This window comes from Mesoplodon bidens (assembly GCF_964165515.1).
Source record: "Mesoplodon bidens genome assembly, chromosome: 13".
NCBI lineage: Eukaryota > Metazoa > Chordata > Mammalia > Artiodactyla > Ziphiidae > Mesoplodon > Mesoplodon bidens.
This window is the reverse complement of record NC_138169.1, coordinates 17955952-17975920: the sequence shown is the minus strand read 5'-3', so window position 1 is coordinate 17975920 and position 19969 is coordinate 17955952. Positions and strand designations below refer to the sequence as shown.

At 47.0% G+C, this 19969-nt stretch overlaps 1 protein-coding gene across 7 annotated transcripts in view; it reads right to left on the bottom strand.

Annotated features, from left to right (window-relative positions):
• Window positions 1–10839: 10839 nt before the first annotated feature.
• The window catches only part of GIT2 (GIT ArfGAP 2), a 46839-nt gene continuing 37709 nt past the window's right edge, over window positions 10840–19969 (bottom strand). For 6 of the 7 annotated variants that reach the window (XM_081252701.1, XM_081252706.1, XM_081252703.1 and 3 more), the window contains 5 exons: window positions 19839–19928; window positions 15785–15867; window positions 14979–15167; window positions 11764–11827; window positions 10840–11233 (listed from right to left, as the gene is read on the bottom strand). In XM_081252701.1, the coding sequence (XP_081108827.1) occupies window positions 11021–11233; window positions 11764–11827; window positions 14979–15167; window positions 15785–15867; window positions 19839–19928 (639 nt within the window). In that variant the 3' untranslated portion in view covers window positions 10840–11020. The remainder of the gene's footprint in view (window positions 11234–11763; window positions 11828–14978; window positions 15168–15784; window positions 15868–19838; window positions 19929–19969) is intronic. The other variant, XM_081252707.1, reaches the window with a different exon arrangement.

Below are 19969 nucleotides of genomic sequence, written 5' to 3'. Positions count from 1 at the left end.
CTAATATAAATGGTATTAATGATGGTATTATTATTTATTCATTCTCATTTGGCTTCTAATTTTTTTCTTTTAAAAATGGTGTTTCTTGGACTTCCCTGGCAGTCCAGTGGTTAAGACTCCGTGCTTCCAATGCAGGGGGCACGGGTTCACTCCCTGGTCGGGGAACTAAGATCCCACGTGCCGTGTGGCGAGGCCAAAAAGTAAATAAATAAATAAAAATAAAAATAGTGTTTCTATAAACGTATGGACACATAACTTACGTTGCACACATTCAAGATTATCTCTGGATAGATAGCTAGAAGAACTATTTCAGCCTTACAGTGACAATGATGGGAAAGCCTTGTTTTATGTTGTGACACTGTCCTTGTAGTGCTTTGGCACTCTTTTTCTCATTTTGGTTATTAGCTGACCTAAAAGACTTCCCTTTTGCTCATTTTTTCCCCCTAAACACCCAATCCTCCATTTCTATGCAGAAACATTTATGGTAGAGAACACTGCCGTGTTGAGAATTCCCCATGTGTGAGATTAACCAAGCTGTGTAGCACTGTCATTCATGCTGCTGACTTGTCACTCCTGAGACAAACTGAACAGCCTGGCTTACAGTTACCACACACATTCTTGACGATACAAGCAGGGTTCTTTGGGCACCTGTGCAGAGTTACTTTGGCCTCTGCCAGCCTTTCAGGCCCAGGCACCACACAGGCCCTTCCTACATGATGTGAGCCAGGTCCCTGGCATCCAGTGCCATGTACACATCGATAACTCCTGGATCTGTATCTCTGGTCCTGACTCCTATATCTGCTAGCGCTCTGACATCTCCACTATATGTCCCAAAGATGCCTCAAACTCAGCACAACAAGAATAATCAAAAGATCTCTCCTGAACTCCCATCATTAAATGAAACAACAGCAACAGCCATCTGGCCCTCCTGCAGCGTTCTCAGATAAGTGAGTGGCACCATCATCCACCTGCCCGCTGCAGGAGCCATACCCCAGGGCACTGAGTCCTGCTACTTTGACCTGAAATCTCTGAGTCCATCCACTTTGCTCCCTCTCACCACCATCTATCTTTCATCCCTACCACTGACTTCTGCCTGAAGTCACCCATCCACCTCACTCTTCTCTCCATCCTGCAGATCTTTTACAAACACACACCTGAAATGAAAATCTTCCACTGTCTTCAATGGTGTCCCTCTGCATGTAGGACCAAGACCCAAATCCTCCCCTGGCCTACCAGGCCCCATAGTGGCTAGCCCTCCAGGAGCCCTCCCTAAATGCACCAAGCTGCCTCCTGGCCCAGGAACATAAGTAACAATCAGACTGGAACAAAAATGTTCCTCACAGGGCCTCCCTGGTGGCGCAGTGGTTAAGAGTCTGCCTGCCGATGCAGGGGACACGGGTTCGTGCCCCAGTCTGGGAGGATCCCACGTGCCGCGGAGCGGCTGGGCCCGTGGGCCATGGCCGCTGGGCCTGCGTGTCCGGAGCCTGTGCTCCGCAACGGGAGAGGCCACGACAGTGAGAGGCCCGCGTACCGCAAAAAAAAAAAAAAAAAAAAAAAAAAAGAATGTTCCTCACAGCATTAGTTAGAGTAGCAAAAACTGATAACCTATATGTCCAACACGAGGAGGCTGTTTGAGTTTGAGTTGTTACACAGGGAATTAAAATGAAATGGAATGCTTAAAATTTTCTGAAAACTCTGGAGAAATGTTCATGCTGTGTTAAAAAGCTGTTCAAAAGCAATAGCTACGTAACTTCATTTTTAAGGAAACATAATATTACTTTGTGGGCATTTCTCAAAGTTGGGATAATGGGTATTTCTCATTTTGGGTGCTTTTCTATATTTTCCACAGAGAACATTGATAACCTTTGAAATGAGGGGAAAATGTTATTAAAAAAAAACAAAGAGGGCTTCCCTGGCGGCGCAGTGGTTGAGAGTCCTCCTGCCGATGCAGGGAACACGGGTTCGTGCCCCGGTCTGGGAAGATCCCACATGCCGCGGAGCGGCTGGGCCCGTGAGCCATGGCCGTTGAGCCTGCGCGTCCGGAGCCTGGGCTCCGCAAGGGGAGAGGCCACAACAGTGAGAGGCCCGCGTACCGCAAAAAAAAAAAAAAAAAAAAAAGAAAAAGGCAAATGCTAGATAATTAACAAAAATACAAGATAAACCAAAACTAAATAACCCAGCCTCTATTCCTTAACGAGGTATTTCCTAACCTCTGGCAGGAAAAATTAAGGACCCATTTCCAAATATGGGTGTGGAAGGTTTCTGGTCAGGACACAGTCCTACGGTGGTTTCTGGGGCCCCTCCCCATGACCTCAGTCTCTGAACAACTTAGATGGGTATTACGCTGAGTGAAAAAGCCAATCTCAAAAGGTCACATGCTATATGGTTCCACATATATAACATTTTTTTTTTTTTTTGCAGTACGCGGGCCTCTCAGTGTTGTGGCCTCTCCCATTGTGGAGAACAGGCTCCAGACGCGCAGGCTCAGCGGCCATGGCTCACGGGCCCAGCCGCTCCGCGGCATATGGGATCTTCCCGGACCGGGGCACGAGCCCGTGTCTCCTGCATTGGCAGGCGGACTCTCAACCACTACGCCACCAGGGAAGCCCTATAACATTTTTGAAAGGAGAAAATGAGGGAGAACAGATTCATGGTTTCCAGGAGACAGGTATGACTCAAGGGGCAGTAGGAGGGAGGTGTCTGGTGATGCAGCAGGTCTGTATCTTCATGTGGTGACAGGAACCTACTTGCGTGGTAAAATGGCAAGAACTACACACACACAAATGTGTCTAAAACCTATGACATCTGAATGAGGTCTGTGATTGCACCAAAAGCAGTGTCCTGATTTTGATATTGTACTATAGTTATGTAAGATGTCACCACTGGGGGAAGCTGAGTGAAGGACACGGGGGACAGTTTTTGCAATTATTTTGTGGGTCTACGATTATATCAAAGTAAAACATAATAGTAATCTAGTGTAGGGGAGGTTTCTTAAGACCCAAGGCACACTAACCATAAGGAAAGGATTGATAAATCTGACTACATTAAAAAAGCTTATCTTCAAAAGACACCTGAGAGGGAGGCATGCCCACAGAACGGGCAAGGATGTTTGCAACACAGATAGCAACAAAATGTTCAGAATATTAAAAATAAAAGAAAACCCTCCTATGAATAATTAAAAAAGAAAAAAAAATAGCACCTAATGAAAAATAGGTAAACACTCAAACAGGCACTCCACCAAACAGGAAATCTAAATGGCTATGATAAAAACATGGAAAAGCACGTAGCTGAATTATAGATCAGGAAATGCGAATTAAAACTACTAGATACAAGCCCACTGGATTGGCAACATTAAAACTGCTTATTACACACCACTGTTGATGAAGATGTAGAACAAGGGGAAATCTCATCTTCTGCTGGTACAACCCTTTGGAAGACAGCATGGAAACAGTGTTACAGTTTGGAGATGCACATCTCTATGACCCAGGAGTCCCACGCCTAGGTATACATATACCCTACAGAAACATACAATACATGTACCAGAAGATATATTTTTCAAAGCAGTTTTTTTCATGAGAGCCAAAAACTAAACTCAAACATCCATCCATAAAATACTAGATAGATAAATCGTGGTGTATACGTTCAGTGAAGACTGCACAACATGGGGAATGCACTAAATAGAGCTACACACGCACGTTCACCTAGATGAATCTCAATGTGAAGGAAGAAAAGCATACATCAGTGGCTCCGGTTACAAGTTTGAAAACAGGCAAAAGAAAGCTCTTACTTAAAAAGGGGTACACACAGGTGTTCAACCAAAAGCAAGGAAGCAATTAGCACTGAAGTCTGGGGAAGGAAGGACCCATGGTGCCTTCTAATGCAAAGGCAATGCTCTGTTTCTTGACTTGGTGGCGGAGACACAGGGGGCCACATTATAATTCTGCATGGATGCGTTAGACACGTTTCTGTACGAAAGAGTCCAGGTTGGGGGAGGTAGGGTGAACAGAATGGAGGGGGAAGGGCAGAGGCTGTGGCCCAGGCTGGCCCGGGTTCCTGTCCTGATACCCCACCACTTAGGGGCCAGGTGACCCCTCTTTGGGCCAGTTCTTCATCCATGAAAAGTGGAGAATGGGGATGTGAGGATGGGTAAGATAGATACTGAAACCACCAAGCTCAAATGGACCTATTTTTCCTGCCAAGAGGATCCCCGCCTCCTCCCCTGCACAGTAAACAACCTGCTAATGGTGGAAGCACCCTCATCTCTGCTGCTGGACTCCAGCAGGATTTCCACCTTGCTTGAATAGGAAGAAGCAGGCCAGGAGCCAGCTTCCTCCCTCCCTCCCTGAGTGCAGGGAGTCCCATCCAGTCCCCTGGAGGGAGCCCCCCTGGCTTCCAGCAGCAGGCACAGGGCTGCTCCTTCCAGAAGGGCCAACCTGGGTGCCTCTACGTGCCCTGTGGGATCTGTGAGGCCCTGAACTGTTGAAACAGCTGAATTGGGCAACATCCTCCACTCATAGATCAGAGTCTGACTTTGAGTAGTGGTTACCAAATGTCTCAATTTGAAACAGACAGAAAAGACAAGAAACACTGTGGCAAACACGGAATTGGAAGACAAAACAAAAACTTGGTGTTCAACATTCCTTTAAACTCCCCTGGCACCCAGGGTGGGCAAAAGACTACACAGAGACCAGCATCCCGGCCTTCCTCTCTGATGCTCCCAGGCAAGAGGACTGCCTCTGAGTCTGCCCCACACCTCCCTCCCACCTTACCTCTATCCAGGTCGTGGCCATTCCTCACCCTCTTCGGCTTCCAGAAGGTCTGCTGTCTGCCACATTCCTGCAGCCCTCATCCTGGAGGGTCCACTGTGCCAGGAAGAGCCCCATGGTTGAGCACAGGCCCTGTGCTCTGACTTGCTCCACCACCACTAACTGGGCCTCAGTTTCCTCATCTGCAAAATGGGGGGTTGTTTCAGTTGCTACCGTAGAAAATTGCACTTAGCCCAGTGACCGCACACAACGAGTGCCAGTATGAACTCAGCCCCTCTGGTCTGAAAGGAACGGGGTGGGGTAGGGTGGGGAAGTATTGAAAGAGGGAGAGGTCCTGAGAGGGGAGGGCTGGGAGAGGGAAGCAGATAGCAAGGTGTGGGGCGAGGGGGGGCTAAGAGCCACTCTTAGGCCATCGTGTGGGTGGGGATGTGTTTGCAAATTGTAAGACCAGACTTCCTGTCCGTAATGTGTCCTGGGCTCCTGAGGAAAGTAGGACCTGGGAGAAAAGACGGAGCTTACAGGACTAAAGCAAGAGAAGAGGCCAAGGCTGGGTGAGAGGTCATTACCTGGGGATCTGAAAGGGAAAGGAGGTGGAGAGAAGGCTGAGGTGCTACAAGGGCTGGAGAGGAAGGGAGAGGAGTGAGGGGCCTGAGAGGGAAGAGAGGGGAAGGGGTTGGGAAGGGGTGAGGGGTGAAAAGGGATTTGGGGGAGAAGATGTACTGGGGTGAGAAATGGGCTGGGAAGTTTGGGGAGCGAGGTCAGGGAAGCTGTGCTTGTGAACAAGGACCTGGGTGTGGGGGAGGGAGGATGGTACGTTTGGGGGGGCAATGTGAAGCAGGGCTTCACTGTGCCTTTCCTTGTCCTCAGAGGCCCCTCCCCGGGGACCTGCTCTGTGGTGAGCTGCCACATGCCCCCGTAAAGCTATGAAGGAATCCGTCCCACCCGGTGTGGCTCTGGCTTCTGGTTTGGTGGCCACCTCTGCCTGGCGTCCGTGGGCCACGGGGACCGGCTCCTGGACATCCTCGCAGAGTGTCAACCTCAGATGGCCCCCGAGCTGTCCCTGTGGTGAGGCTGCCTCTGTGCAGCCCCACGGTTGGGAAAGCAATGCCCATGGTGCTTGGGAGACAGTGGACAGTCCTGCCAGTCGGTCACTCAACAAAAGCTGGAGGGGTCCTGGTGCCTGGGGCTCAAGGGTGAGACACGTCTTATGGGCACAAGAAGACTGTACCCTGGTTACTTACTAATGCCCTTTACTCACATAATCTCACATCACCTCTTACGCAGACCTTCAGGGGTGCAGCCTCCCCGGGCTTCACCTCTGCACAGAGGCCATGTTCTCTGAGCTCCTTAGTCACAGACCCCTCTAGGGTCATGAAAACCCACCTTGGCTGATTACGAGGAAGACACACCGGACTGACAATAACTCACACGCTCTCCCTCATCCCTGGTTGCAGGACGTAACCTCAAGTGTAACTTCCTCATCTGTAAAATGGGAACAACTCCTCCTGCTTCATAGGGCTGCAGATAGGATTCAACAAGTTAATATACATAAGGAACCCAGCACAGTAAATAGTTGATAAATGTTAGCTTTAATTATAATTATTATAAAAACATGGCTAAAAGTGATACCGATCAGGGTTCTTGGCCTTCCCCAATCAAGAGAAATTGACTAGAGGCCAGACATGAAATTCAGGCAGGGCTTTATTGGGGCCCCTGCTGCAGCAGCGGGGAGCAAGAACAAACAACAGTTTCCCTGGCTTGCTCGCTAGCTGACAGGTGGGGCAAGCCTGTTCCTTATATGGGGTGAGGGTAGGGATGTGTCCAGAGGTCTAGCTGGAGGGGTGGCTTAGGTATTTTACCTCCCCCTTAGGTGGTGTTGAGTGCAGGGGGCATGCTCAGTACCCTACTTTTGCTCCCAACATGCTGTTTTTGCTCCTGGATCTTCAGAAATGGCAGGTTTTTTTTGTTTTTTTGTCTTTTTGTATCTTTTGGGTCCAGAATTTGCCCCAACTGCCCATGCACACAGTTATTTTTAGTCGAATATAGTTTCTCTGTATTTTGTAGCTTGAGGCGAGGTGGGTCCAGGTGCAAGCTTTGCAACACTGCAGTAAAGGGTCCCAGGTCCCAGGCATGTCTCGAAAGCAGAAGGCAAGGAGCTGTGTGGTGGTGGTGACGGGGCCTAAAAATGGCCTACAGCAGTGCTCCTCAGAGTGTGGTCCCTGGACCACCAGCAGCAGCATCCCTGGGACCCTGTTAGAAACACAGATCCTTGGGCCCCTGCCCCAGAGCTGCTGAATCAGAGATGAACAGGAGACTCTTTCACAAGCCCTCCAGGGGCTCTGATGCTGGCTCACTGGAGAACCCCTGCCCTAGGAGCTGCCTCTGGGAGGGAGCTGATGGGTCTGAACTGCAAGGTCCTCGGACGAGCTGGATCACACAGAGAGGATGCTCCGTCTTCCCCGGACTTCTCGCTTAGAAAGGCACCCATGCTGCCCCGCCCCTTCTTCCGTTTGGGAGAAGTGCCCCAAGTCACCCGTCGGGAGGACAGTTGTCGGGGACTGTGGGTGTCCTCGTTGAACCCAGTGTGAATCTATCCCTCAGCTCTCCCATGTGAACTCGCACAACAGCCTGGCTCTGAAAGTAAAAGACTGGGGGCCGCGAGAGACCGAACTGACTTCGCCACCCGATCACCTGCTCAGAAGTGAGGGCGCCTGCGCTCGGCTGGCTTTCGCTGAATTTACAGAATTTAACGTGAGGGGTAAATGCATCATGATAAGATACATGGAACTGATTCCCTGATGCAGGGCTTCTTGTAAGAAAGCTATCTGCTGAGCACAGAGGAGGAAAAGGTCACCCTTTCTGAAAACGGACAGAGCACCCCCCCCAGGGTGGAGGCACATTTGATACCGTCTCTCATCAAAGATGGGGTTCTGTGGGAAGAACTTTCTAGGAACTTTGACCTAGTACCTGGAAACATCAACTTATTGATGGGAAGCACAGAATTACCACAAGGACACTTACAGAGCCTGTTTATTGCATAACTAGCAGGCACGAATTCCAAAACGATTTTACAACGCTTAAAGGGTTGAACAATAATTACAGGAATAGAATGTACAACAAACAGGAAAAATAAGTACAGAATGGGTGACACGGATAAAACACATTGGAATAAAAGGCATTTCATTTTTCCTATGCAGCATTTTCTTTTGTAAAATCAAGGTGACCTTCAACCAGGACAAGGAAAGAAGGAAAACTCTCTGCTTGGGGAGCTCAGGGTGGCTGCGGAGGACACTCATGCTGGTCTCACTCTGGTTCTGCAGCTTAAACCACTGGAGGAATCGGAGGACAGCTCCTGAGTTGTGCGTTTATAGTTCCAATTGATGAGATGCTGTATTTGGTCTTTGGGCCCGATTCATTGTTCTTTGGCAAGTAAGAACTATTTGCATGCCGAGGCAGAAGATGACTTCAGTTGAAGGAGCTCAGGGGTGGAGCCGTCTCCCCGCAGGAAGTGGCAAATGCCGGTTTCCTACCTCCGACCTCAGCTCCGAGGGGCATTTGAGGGGGCGGGGATTTGAGAATCAAGGGTAAGAGAATGACATTACAGAACGCAGACACTAGTGCAAGGCTGTGGAACCCATGTGCAAAAGACGGTGAACGACCGTTCAGACAAGGTGCGAGTTGTCCGCAGGCCCCGGGGACCTCTAACCCTGGCCTCTAAGGGCCGAGGAAACGGGCAGGGCACTTTGATGAGACGGATGAGCTGTGGCCCTCCTGTCACTCCACCTGGGAACTTCCTTCCCGGGTTTTGGCACTGTGGGTTAACAGAGCAACCTCCTGTCGTGTTCTCACAACTGGAAATGCTTTGGTGGTCCCCACGTTCCTTGACTTTCTCCAGGGGCACGAAACAGTGTCTTCCACTGCAGGTCCTGAGTGTTGGAGTGAAGACACCACTTCACCCACCGCAGGTGACTCATTATCCAGAAGCCCGTCCTCCCCGGGAGGCCAAGGGCACTGACTCTGGACTGCCGCTGGGCCTTTCCCAAGGAGCCCATGTAGGCCTGGCAGGAGGACACGTGTTTGCAAGGAAGAGGAGGGACAGCCTGGTACATGCAGCATGCAGAAAAGGTACTCAGACAATGCTTGAACTTAAGGTAGAAGACATTCCTCGAGAAGGCGTCCCCTCAGCATCCAATAAGAGCATGGCACTTAGGTTTGTGCAGACAAGTCTTGGAGATGTGGACCCTTTCCCCACACTACTCAGTGCAGCAAAAGCCGGCGAAAGCACCCGCTCACAGTGACTTAGTAAACCAAACACCACTGTGGTGCTCCTCTCCGACAGCATTTGGTCACACTACAAAGGTGTTTGTGAATCAAACAGTTCTGTGAAAATACAGGCTTATTGAGGATGTTTTTAGGCAACTTTGATTATTTTGACTTTTTCACGTGTGTGAACGAGCACTATGGGACAGAAAAGATGGGTGAAACAAGGACTAACAGCAACTGATCACAGGGTACGGTGGCCACGCTACAGGTAAGGCTCAGAGGCTAAACCGGGGGAGACCAGGGAAGCCAGGCCCTCACACTACACAGCAGAGCTGTGAGCTGGCAGCCTAGAGGCCGAAGCTCACCCACACGTGTGCCATGAACACTTTTAGATGAGTGGTGAACATTTACAAGTGGAGAGACGGCACAAAAAATATCTGGTGTCTCCTGACAAATCAAAGCTCCAGCAACCCCAGGCCCACTTTTCCACATGGCAGCCTGAGTGGAGCCAGGGAGCTGCTGTGACCACTGATGTGCTACGGGCTCCCCCACTGTCCCCTGCCCTGGGCACCTGGCTCGCTTCACTCACCAATGTCAGTACCACTTGGCCCCTCTGGTCTAGGTCAGGGTCTGAGCCACACCCACACAAAACTGCGGTAACAAGCAGGAAGGAACAGGCTTTAGCTTTTAGAACAACAAAGCTCTTCTTAGTAACTTAAAAGGCTCAGTTGAGATTAACTTAATCTCGGTATGTTCCAGAATTTACACCTGTGTGCTTTCATAGTTTTGGGATAGTGGGGAGTCAGCGAGAGCACACCAGGGAATTCTTGAAAGGTGATGTCTAAAGATTTTTTTTTTTTGATGTGGACCATTTTTTTTCGTCTTTACTGAATTTGTTACAGTATCACTTCTGTTTTATGTTTTGTTTTTTTAGCCATGAGGCATGTAGAATCTCAGCTCCCCAACCACGGATCGAACCCACACCCCCTGCATTGGAAGTCCCTTGAAAGGTGATGTCTAATTGTGAAGTACCAGGGAGATGATGGAAGAGAAGCGAACTCAGGTGATTGTACACATCTTACCTCATAAGAAGTCCTTAAAGGTGGCGAGATATGCGAAGCAGATCGTGTGGGAAGGCTGTAGGCGGCTAGAGGAGTAAGGGGAGCAGATCATTGCTCCTGTCACCGTTTATGGCAGTGCTATCTGAATGGGGAGGGACAAAATTAGTTATGGCTCGTGGGACTGAGGCTCCGCAGAGTGTGCATAATAACACAGCCAAGGGACACACGACAGGGAGCATGAGTGCTTATCGGATGCCATGGAGACTTCAGGATGATAGTAAAATAGAAATAGAAGATAGGATCGAAAAATTAGATGACAGAACATCTAATATGATAGAACAGTCAAAAGAAATTGAACACTTCATTGTTTCCTTCCAAGAGAGATTGTTACACTATTTTTAGAAAGTGGCGAAGTCCTTTCTCTAACATGCCTGCTTGGAGATACCCCAAACTTAGAGATTCTGCAGTAGAGGCTGGAAAATCTGCTTATTGCACAATACTTGATAGGGAACAGACAATGTTGATTTTTTTTTTTTTAACCCAACTCTCTCCAGAGAATGTTTCAGTAAAACTCTCACTTATAGTTTTAGCCATAGGCAAGGAGTCTGAAGGGATGGAAAAGTTCTAAAATACTTTAAACAATGAAGATCTGCTTTTGGATATCTATGATCATTAACTCGACGGTCATGGACAGCACAATAGCACGTCAGAAGGTAAACTGGCAAACAGGCACAAATAAGGCAAGTGGGTTAAATTAATAGTTGAAAATTTGTTAGAAAACATGCAAAAATAATACTGAGTTTTCTTTTAAAAAGTTTTAAATTTTCATTAAACGTTTGTTTCTGTAAAAATCGGAAGAGTTCCATGTCTAAATTGGAAACCGGACTTAGAAAAGCCTCAAAAACAGAAGGGCCGGGCCAGCCCTGCCATTCAGTTGTTGTTCTCTTTGGTAGTGATGGTGACCAGCTGTTTGGCGGCCTTGGCGATGTCGTACGCACACTGGATGACCTGCTGCGTGACCAGCTGGATGTCCGTGGGCGGGACCGTGTCGCCTGGGAGGGTCTTCTTGCACTCCGACTGGAGTCGGTAGGCACTGGATGTCAGTAAGCGGAGGGAAGTCCTCACCATGTCGGACCTGGGTTTCTAAACAGAAAAACAGGCATTCGCCATGAACTGCAGGGTGGATGTATCCGAGAGCAGGGACAAGCATTCCTCAGAAAACAACTCAAGCTATTCCACAGTGAACAGCAGTTTTGTCCAGCACTTTTTCACTGAGGGTGCTTGGAACATTGCAGGCTTGGCAACCCACAGTGTGGCGGATGCTGAAGGGCTGTCTCAAAGGTCAAAGTGCGTGCAGTGCATTTAGTAGTATGCATTTAGTAGTGCTATACGGAAGTGGTTTTTGAAAAATATTAATCCACTTGGGTGAAATATTCCAGATAAAATTTCATTGTATTAATGCTTTACCTTTCAGCATTTGGCTTGTACATTCTTGTCTTATTAAACCCAAATCAATACTCATGTAGCACAAAAAATATTTCAAAGCCCTATATGGCTATTTGCATATTCAAAACTTTCTGTGCTACAAAAAGATTAATATAATGTAAAGGTCAAAGAAATTTCTTACGGTTCATTAAAAGGGATCTGAACCAAGTTAGTAGGGAGTGACTTACTTTGGGGAATAATGCTGCCATTTCTGTAACAGCTACGTGTATCCTCTCTGAGCAGGGAATATAACTGCAAGAATATTGAAGAAGTTATTCAAAGACACTGAAAATAATTCAGAGACAGAGAATACTCGGCTAAGAACAGGTCCCATTTACATTCCCGTAACAAAGGGGTTGAGGCCATGGCCAACCTGCTGTGGATCCCACATCAACAGGAGGCGCTCTGTGATAAAGCAGGGGCCCCATCCTTTCTTGAAAGTTCATTCCATCAGACAAAAACAGTCTCCAGGTATGAATGTAGGCAACGTCCACTACCAGCCAGGTGGAGCCACAGAACAGTTAGTCTGTAAAGATATCTACACCTCCTCAAGGTGGTCATTCAAATTAAGACTGCCTACATTTTAATTAAATCATTGCATCTCAAGAAACTGGTTTGAATTATACCAAAATGCCTTCCAATTGGGAATTCCCGACTTTTACCTTTATGAGCAGTTAGAAACATACACCATGTAATAATAAAAACACCAACGCATAGGAATTATTTAACTTGCAAATGTGAAGGGGCAACAACCCATCTGGTGACAAAGACCCTCAAAAAAAGGCAATGTCCACAGCAACCACTGTATCAGCCACAAATGTTTCTTGAGCATTAACTGAGATCCACACCTAAGAGTTTTATGTTTTGCTGGTTATGGTTTTCATTTTGACCCAGAAATATAATTCACCCTTTCCTCCTGCTACATAGAGGAGACATTTTTCCTAAGGACATCTCTCAAAAACTCACTCATTACGACATATTTTAGGAAGTCCTCAATAAGCCACGAAAGAAAGCACATGCAGATTAATGACAAAGTCCTCCTCCTTCTCTACCAGAGGGAGTCCATGTTCACAACTTATCTTTCCTTGAAAAGGCTTTTGTGCATAATATGTAGTAATTCCTGGACTGTGTAATTGTGTGTAAGAGAGAAAGACAGAAACAGAGACAGGCAGGGAGTGAGGCTAGAGGCTGAGGGGATGGGACCAGGCTGAGGGAAGGTCAGGGGCTGTGGGGAGCTTGCTCAGCCCAGGGGACCAGGACTAAGCCTGACCGTGCCTGCATGGGCTACTGGTGCACTTAGGACGAGCATAAGCAATGGATATCGAGAGGAGAAAACAAGAGAAAAAGGCATGGATTTAATTCGTATAATGCAAGATTATAAATGAAACTGTCGGGACTTCCCTCGTGGCGCAGTGGTTAAGAATCCGTCTGCCAATGCAGGGGACACGGGTTCGCGCCCTGGTCCGGGAAGATCCCACATGCCGTGGACCAACTAAGCCTGCGTGCCACAACTACTGAGCCTGTGCTCTAGAGCCCGTGCGCCACAACTACTGAAGCCCGTGCACTCTAGGGCCCGTGCTCCGCAACAGGAGAAGCCAGTGCAATGAGAGGCCCGCACACCTCGACGAAGAGCGGTAGCCCCCGCTCGCCGCAACTAGAGAAAGCCCACGCGCAGCAACGAAGACCCAATGCAGCCAAAAAAAAAGACAAAGTGTCTCAGATATGCAAGGAACCAGAGATTTTAAAAGAACACTGAACAATTTATAAAATATAAATTCTCTAGACCAATTCTAGTTTAAACCAAGAGTGAGTTGATGATTAAAAATCTCTGCATCATTCTCTCATGGTTCTTACAGAAAACAGATCATGACATACATTGAATGGATATCTTAAAAAAAAAAAAAGAAACTTCCCAAATTGTACCAAGCACAACATATTGTGATCTTTGAAGCCAGAAACAGCTCCAGGGCAGATATTTATATTTTTGACAACCAACAAAGAGAGAAACTTAATGTAAGCATAGTTTTTGGTTGCTGTTTGAAATATGAGCAAGGCACTTCTGAGCTGGGGGAAATGAGAAGTGAAGCATGTTGTTCAATGGTGGGAGAGCCCCAGGGAAGGAGTTCACCCTGTTATCACGGTGCCTTGATACGTTTGAGGTGTGAAACGTTTTGCTTTATGTAATGTGGTAATGAAGTTACCTGTTGCCAAGGCTGTGGTGCTGAGCAGAGGAACTCCACACCTGTAGCGTGAGGCAGGAAGGGCGTGTGATAAAGAGGATGTCCGGGGGTGGGGGGGAGATAAGCAGCTATATAATTTTCGTGGAAGGAGGCTGAGGAATTATGCAGGCTCCTCTTTTTCTCTGAGGAGCCTCCAGCAGTCCATCCATGAAGACTAGCTCTGCTCCTTCAGTGAACACTGACCATTCCTCTCCTACTGAGAATAATGACACTGGGAGAAGTCTGAGCCATACAGCAAAACGGGAAAGGGTAGAAAGTGGGGAGGTGAGCATGGCAGTGCGAGGGACACGGAGAATGCAAAAGACACTGGTGCATCTTTTCACAGAAGAGAACAGGAAAAAGAAGCAGTACTGTGTTCCTTGAACAACTTTTGTTCATGCAAAGGCACAGAGAGAAGTTCTTCACTGAAGCCCTAAACTTTGCTGACCTAATGAAAAAAATGAGATTGTTCTTGGGTTTTGATGAAATTTTGCCACTTTCATAAACTCAGTGGGATGATGTTAAATGTGTCATGACTGTGTCTGGAGCAGGCCAGCCGCATGAGACTACAATACCACCTGCAACAGCTAACAACTTACCAGAGAACAGAGGGGTGAGTTAGAACGAGAGCCGGACCCTTCTCTGCAGTAAGAAATAACTCTGCAAGATATGGTTCTGCCCAGAGTGAGCAGACTCTTCATTCAGGAGCAGAGAATGATCTGGGTGACAATTAGATCAACTTTTCTAAAAACCACTTGCTTCTTAGACGTGCACATGCACGAGGGAAAAAGGTAAGAAATCAGGTTCATTTCAGGATACCTTCTATGGCAGATTTCTCCCCAGCTAAGGAGGCCACAGACAGCAGTGTGGCCAGGAGAATGTGTTGCCAGTTTTGAGGTAGCTTCTTTCACCTCAAGAACTGGGAATGTCACTACCCCAAATACGCCACAATTCTATCTCTAGAGGCAGCTATATTCAGAGCACTTCATAAGAAGATGAAAGATTAAAACTACTACATAAAAAAAAGACAAATCTGTTTTTAAGCCTGTTACATAAACCTGAAATTTTCAACAACTTTTGAAGTGAGCATATTAAAAAAAAATCCCCGTCTATAAGGGAGCAGCAGCATCTCTTCCAGAGCATGTGCACACGTTCTGCCAGGCCGGATATTCAAGCCCCCTTACCTGTCGTGTTTATTTTCTTGGGCTGCTCTTAAGAGCTCCTGTATGTTTTTAGTGATCTGTTCAGTCTTCCGGATGACGTCTTCGGTGCTGGGGAAGGCGGGGCTCGGGGCCGTGTGGGGCTCTGCCACATCTGGGCCTGAGCCATCACCTTGCCACACTGTACTTCTTTGCCTTCCCTTCCTGCCTGACCTGTGAGCATTGAAGAAGTGGTTAAATGTGACAGGTACTGATCAGCTGCCTCTCTGCTTCTAGGAGCCACTGCATGTGCATGTGCCGAAGGCATGAGTGGGCTGCTTTTGTGGTTTCCTTTATCCTGTCTGGCAGGAGACTCAGGGTAAGGCTTGTTCATCAGCAGGCAGCCACAGTTCATAGGGAGGCTGTTTCATTCTACTACGGGGGTGGACAATGATGACCTCGTAGGAAGGCTAAAGATGGGGAAAGGGAGGGAACAACCGGAACAGGGAGGGTGTGTGGTTATGAGGCCACCCTAATCGAGCCAATTCCTTGGGATACAAATGCAGGATGTAACCTAACGCTGACTCGAAAATGAAATGGAGAACTGACTTTAAGCACATTACAGAGACTCAGAGATGAGTCTAACCTGCTGGTAAAAGGAAAAAAGGTCCCTGTGGCAATAATGTGAGATGGGAAGAGGTGTGAACTATGAACTTATGCCTTAATATCTGAGGACCTTATGGGTCTGAAAACAGAGAAGCGGGTGCAGGTGGTGAAGTGTGCCTCCTGACCACGCTGCTCGGTCTCTGGTTGAAGAGCCCAGCCCCAGGGCATTCTTCCTGCACATGTACCCCAAGTCATCCAGGTCCCTGTCATTGGGAGTGTTGTCATAGTCACTTTCAGGTGTGCTGTTCTGCTTCTCCAGCCTGGATGCCTACAAGAGAAAAGGCGACCCCATTAGTTGAGAGCACCAGACACTTCTTGGGTGCCTTCTCAGGAATTGTTACCTGTCAGGCTACGTGGCCTTCATGCCCCAGATCTCATCTGGGACGGGGGCCGATGCTTTATTAAAAATTTAGGAACAGGGAATTCCCTGGTGGTCCAGTGGTTAGGAGACGGTGCTTTCACTGTCCGGGGCCCGGGTTTGATCTCTGGTCAGGGAACTATGATCCTGCAAGCCGCATGGCGTGGCCAGAAAATAAAAAAAAAATATTTTTTTAAAATTTAGTAACAGATGAATAGTGGATCCAGAAATGGTTTCTTTCCTTCTCTGCCCCATTTTCTTCTTTGCTTCTTAGCTGCTCCATACACAGATCCCTGGTACAAACTAACAGACATGCAAGGCAACGCTTACGTTTAGCTCTCTGAGGAGTATGGAGCTTAACTATAATATAATGGGGCCCATTTAAGAAGCAAATGGGTCCGCACATATATCCATAGATGTCAGCACTGGGAGTTGCCTGCAGATTAGCTAGTCTAATACCAGATGGGAAAAGGAAGGGCCAAAAGAGCTGGGGGTCACCCCCAAGGCCAAAGAGTCAGTAGAAAACCTGGACTAAGAACCTGGGCTTCCTGTCCCCAGCTACCTCCAATACCCCACACCTGGGGCCCTGAGGACCACCACTGCCCACAACACAGCTCTCCAAGGACTATCCTCAGAGACGGCTTGTGTGAGCCACACAAGGAAACCAGAAACCATTCATTCATTGCCACACGTTGTTTGTGAACCAAAATGGATTAACCCGGTGTGACACTTGGTTTCCAACCCCTTTCACCTGTCTCCTCAAACATCTATCTCTTAAAACATAAAGATACGGTGCAACAAAAATGGGACACAGGAACCCTACAACTGTTTTGAGCAAATGGCAGCACTGCTAAGGACAGGGCCTTCTGGGGTGATAATATTTGAAGGGGACCACATTCCTTTGAAGGGGACTATGTTAGTTCTGGAGTATTTAATACAAAGGATCTCCCTTCAGTATTTATTTTACCCATAGTGCTTGGGAATTTCTTCATTTGAACAGAAATCAGTGGAAACTGATTTAAAACCTAAATTGATTACCAATTGCAAAAGACAAATATGAGCTACTTCCAGCTCTGTAACTTGAATTTAATCCAAGTTAATCAAAACATGTGCCTAAGGAATTTTATTGTTGCTGCAATAAAATGTGGCTAAAGATATAGAGCCTGTAAATTCAGAGCCCTGTTTAAACATACGGAGACCCTGTAGCTTCACTCAAATGAATGGCTCCCCTAGAGTGAGTCAGTTAAGTAAGTCTCCATAAAGTTTAATTATTTGCTCCTTCCTGATAATGCTGCTTGGCCCTCTGAAGGCCCTATGCGGGCGGGTGGGCAGGCAGGCAGGCAGGCAGGCGGGCAGGCGGGCGGGCAGCCCTGAGATGGGGAAAGGCTCCTTATTCACACCACGTGTTGCTTACTATCCCCATGACCCTTCTCTGTCCTCTCCCAGGGAGAACACTCTTTCTCTGTCTGCTGAGGTCTTTCATGTTTCCCCCAAATGCTCTACTTGGTCCCAGCCACTTAACGTAAGACACTTGCACTGGGCTCCTAAAGTTCAATACGAGTTCGTACTGAAACCACTCAAATACATCTGGCAAATGACTGAAAATGTTGGCCTGCAGCTATAAAGAGAGTCTGTAAAGCTAAGTTCTGTAAAAACCACTATAACATTTAAGATCCCCTTTGTTTGTATCTCCTACCAGCAAGCAGTTCTGCTTCACTTGCTGCTTTTGGTTTGGCTTTATGGATCAATCAGTGAGTTACTGGCTACTGGCTATCTACATGGAAGACCAAAGGCAGGCAGGGAATAGTGAAACCAGGCTCTTGCAGAGATGACCTCAAAAAACAGAACAAAACAAAAAACAAAAGACAAAACAAAACAATATCTTCTTACCTTTCACAGTGAATGTCTGACTAATAAATTTCTTTTCCTTTAGTTTTTATATATACATACACACACAGAGATGAGTGTGTGTTTGTGTGTGTACATGCACATACACAGCATAAAATGGAACGTAAAAACTTTGCATTTAAATAATTATTCTGGGACATTTGTCCAGAGCTGCTCCGGTGGAAAAAGCTAGAAAACAGAATTAAACCCAGAAAAATCCCACCCTTTTATAATGGATCTTTTTGCCTTCCTTGATGTAAATTTGATAATTACAAATCAAATGCATTACCTCCACAATGATCAAAAGTACCAAGTTTCATTGAAACATTTTAGAAGAGTAATGACTCATATATCTAATAAAAGTACTCAGGAAATGTTTCTCAAATACAGAAAACAACGTACAACAATAACCACCCAGGAAATCCGTTACTTACATTAAATCCTTCATCATTATCAACAAAAGCATATTTCAGGATTTCAAATTAGTCAGCATTAATTTTATGAAAATTATTATAAACATGCAGAACTAAGGTCTACTAGTTAAAAGTGCTGCTCTCTCAAAGCTGTTAATAGAAAAGTTACCTTATAGCTGGTGCTGGTTCAGTTTATTTAATAGATTGGTAGTTTTCTCTGCATACAGACATGCCATAAAAGCCTAACCTCACGATGAAGCTGTCAGGAGCAATGAGCATCACCCGTTTAAATGGCTGGTATAAAACGCTGTCTCAGTAAGCAGTCCTTGCAATAATTCTCAAAACTACCAAAAAAATTTTAAAAACTTTCACAGTGGACAAAAAGAGGTTTACTTGACTCTTAGCAACAACATTTCAAGTAAGATTTTCTATTTAACTGCCCCTTACTTTAACTGAAATACTGTAATATAAACAGTGCAGTTCAATTTCAGAACTGCTCAGAAGATAGTAGCATATGTCAAGAGGTTTTTTTAAATAGATTACCTCAAAAGTGCAGAAAAGAACCCCCAGGGCCTCCACGAGCCATAAGGCACTGGCAGTGGGCAAGATTCTCCATCGTTCCTGCCGATGTGGAGGGAACGGACAAAGAGCAGTGCAAACCCCCCTGGTCTGTAAAGGTGGTCCCTCACCCACACCCACCTTCCCTGCTCTCACTTTAGCCACACTGCCCTTCCAGTAAAAAACAAAAGAGCCAGGACCTGAACGCAGGTCTGCAAAGCCTGTGCTCTGTCATGACTTTCCCAGCTTGCTGCCATGTACTCTTCATGCATTAAACTGTTTTTTAAACTGACAGTGCCTTTGGGAGCAGGGAGGTCACTTAAGTCCCCAGGACCCTTTAACTGACTTTCCAAAAGGCTGGGTGTGGACAAGGTGCTTGATAAATACTTGCTGCCTGGCTACTCTAAAAGGAGCTTACCTGTATCATGTGCTGTTACTGGGAATGTAAATTATACGTCGGCAAGCTGGACTTGACCAAAGATCAAAGTGAACAGCTTTGTACTAACAGGTGCCTACACCTCCAGTGCTGCCATGTGTTGCTATCCGGATGCAGAACGCAGGGACTGCAAAACCTTGGTTTGTCAAGTAAGGTGCTGAGGTAAAATATGTCAAGAGGTAATAAAAAATAAAGAGCACGATGTCTTAGTGTTTCCGTTAGTCCAAATACACTAGTTCTCTGAACAAATTTGGATAGATTTGCCCTATTATAATATTTAGCCAGCAGCCAGCTAATTTTCTGATTGTTTAAAAAGACAGAATGCTCAGAATCAGTGTTACAGGGTGAACTGCAGACTGTGTTAAATGTCACGTGAGACTGAGCAATGTGGAGTTCGAGGAGATGGAGGCCGCCTCCTGCAGACATGCATGCGTGTGTGAGTGCTGAGAGCTGAGACGCCAGGAGGGAAGCGCTGCCTCATGCAGGACAGAGAGCAGTTAGTGGAGGGAGGGAGGGCTGGGAGAAGCACAGAGCGCCAGGAGCGCTGCCCCTTCTCCAGAGAGCAGAGCATTCAGAGTGTACTTAACCCTTCGGGTGCTCTCGTCCCTCGACCAGGAAAGTGTGGAGGGGAAGGAAGGCAGAGACGAAGAGGAGGTCACAAGCGCACTCCTCCCAATCTGGAAGGGGAAAAAGAAACACACTCGGGAAAACACAAAAC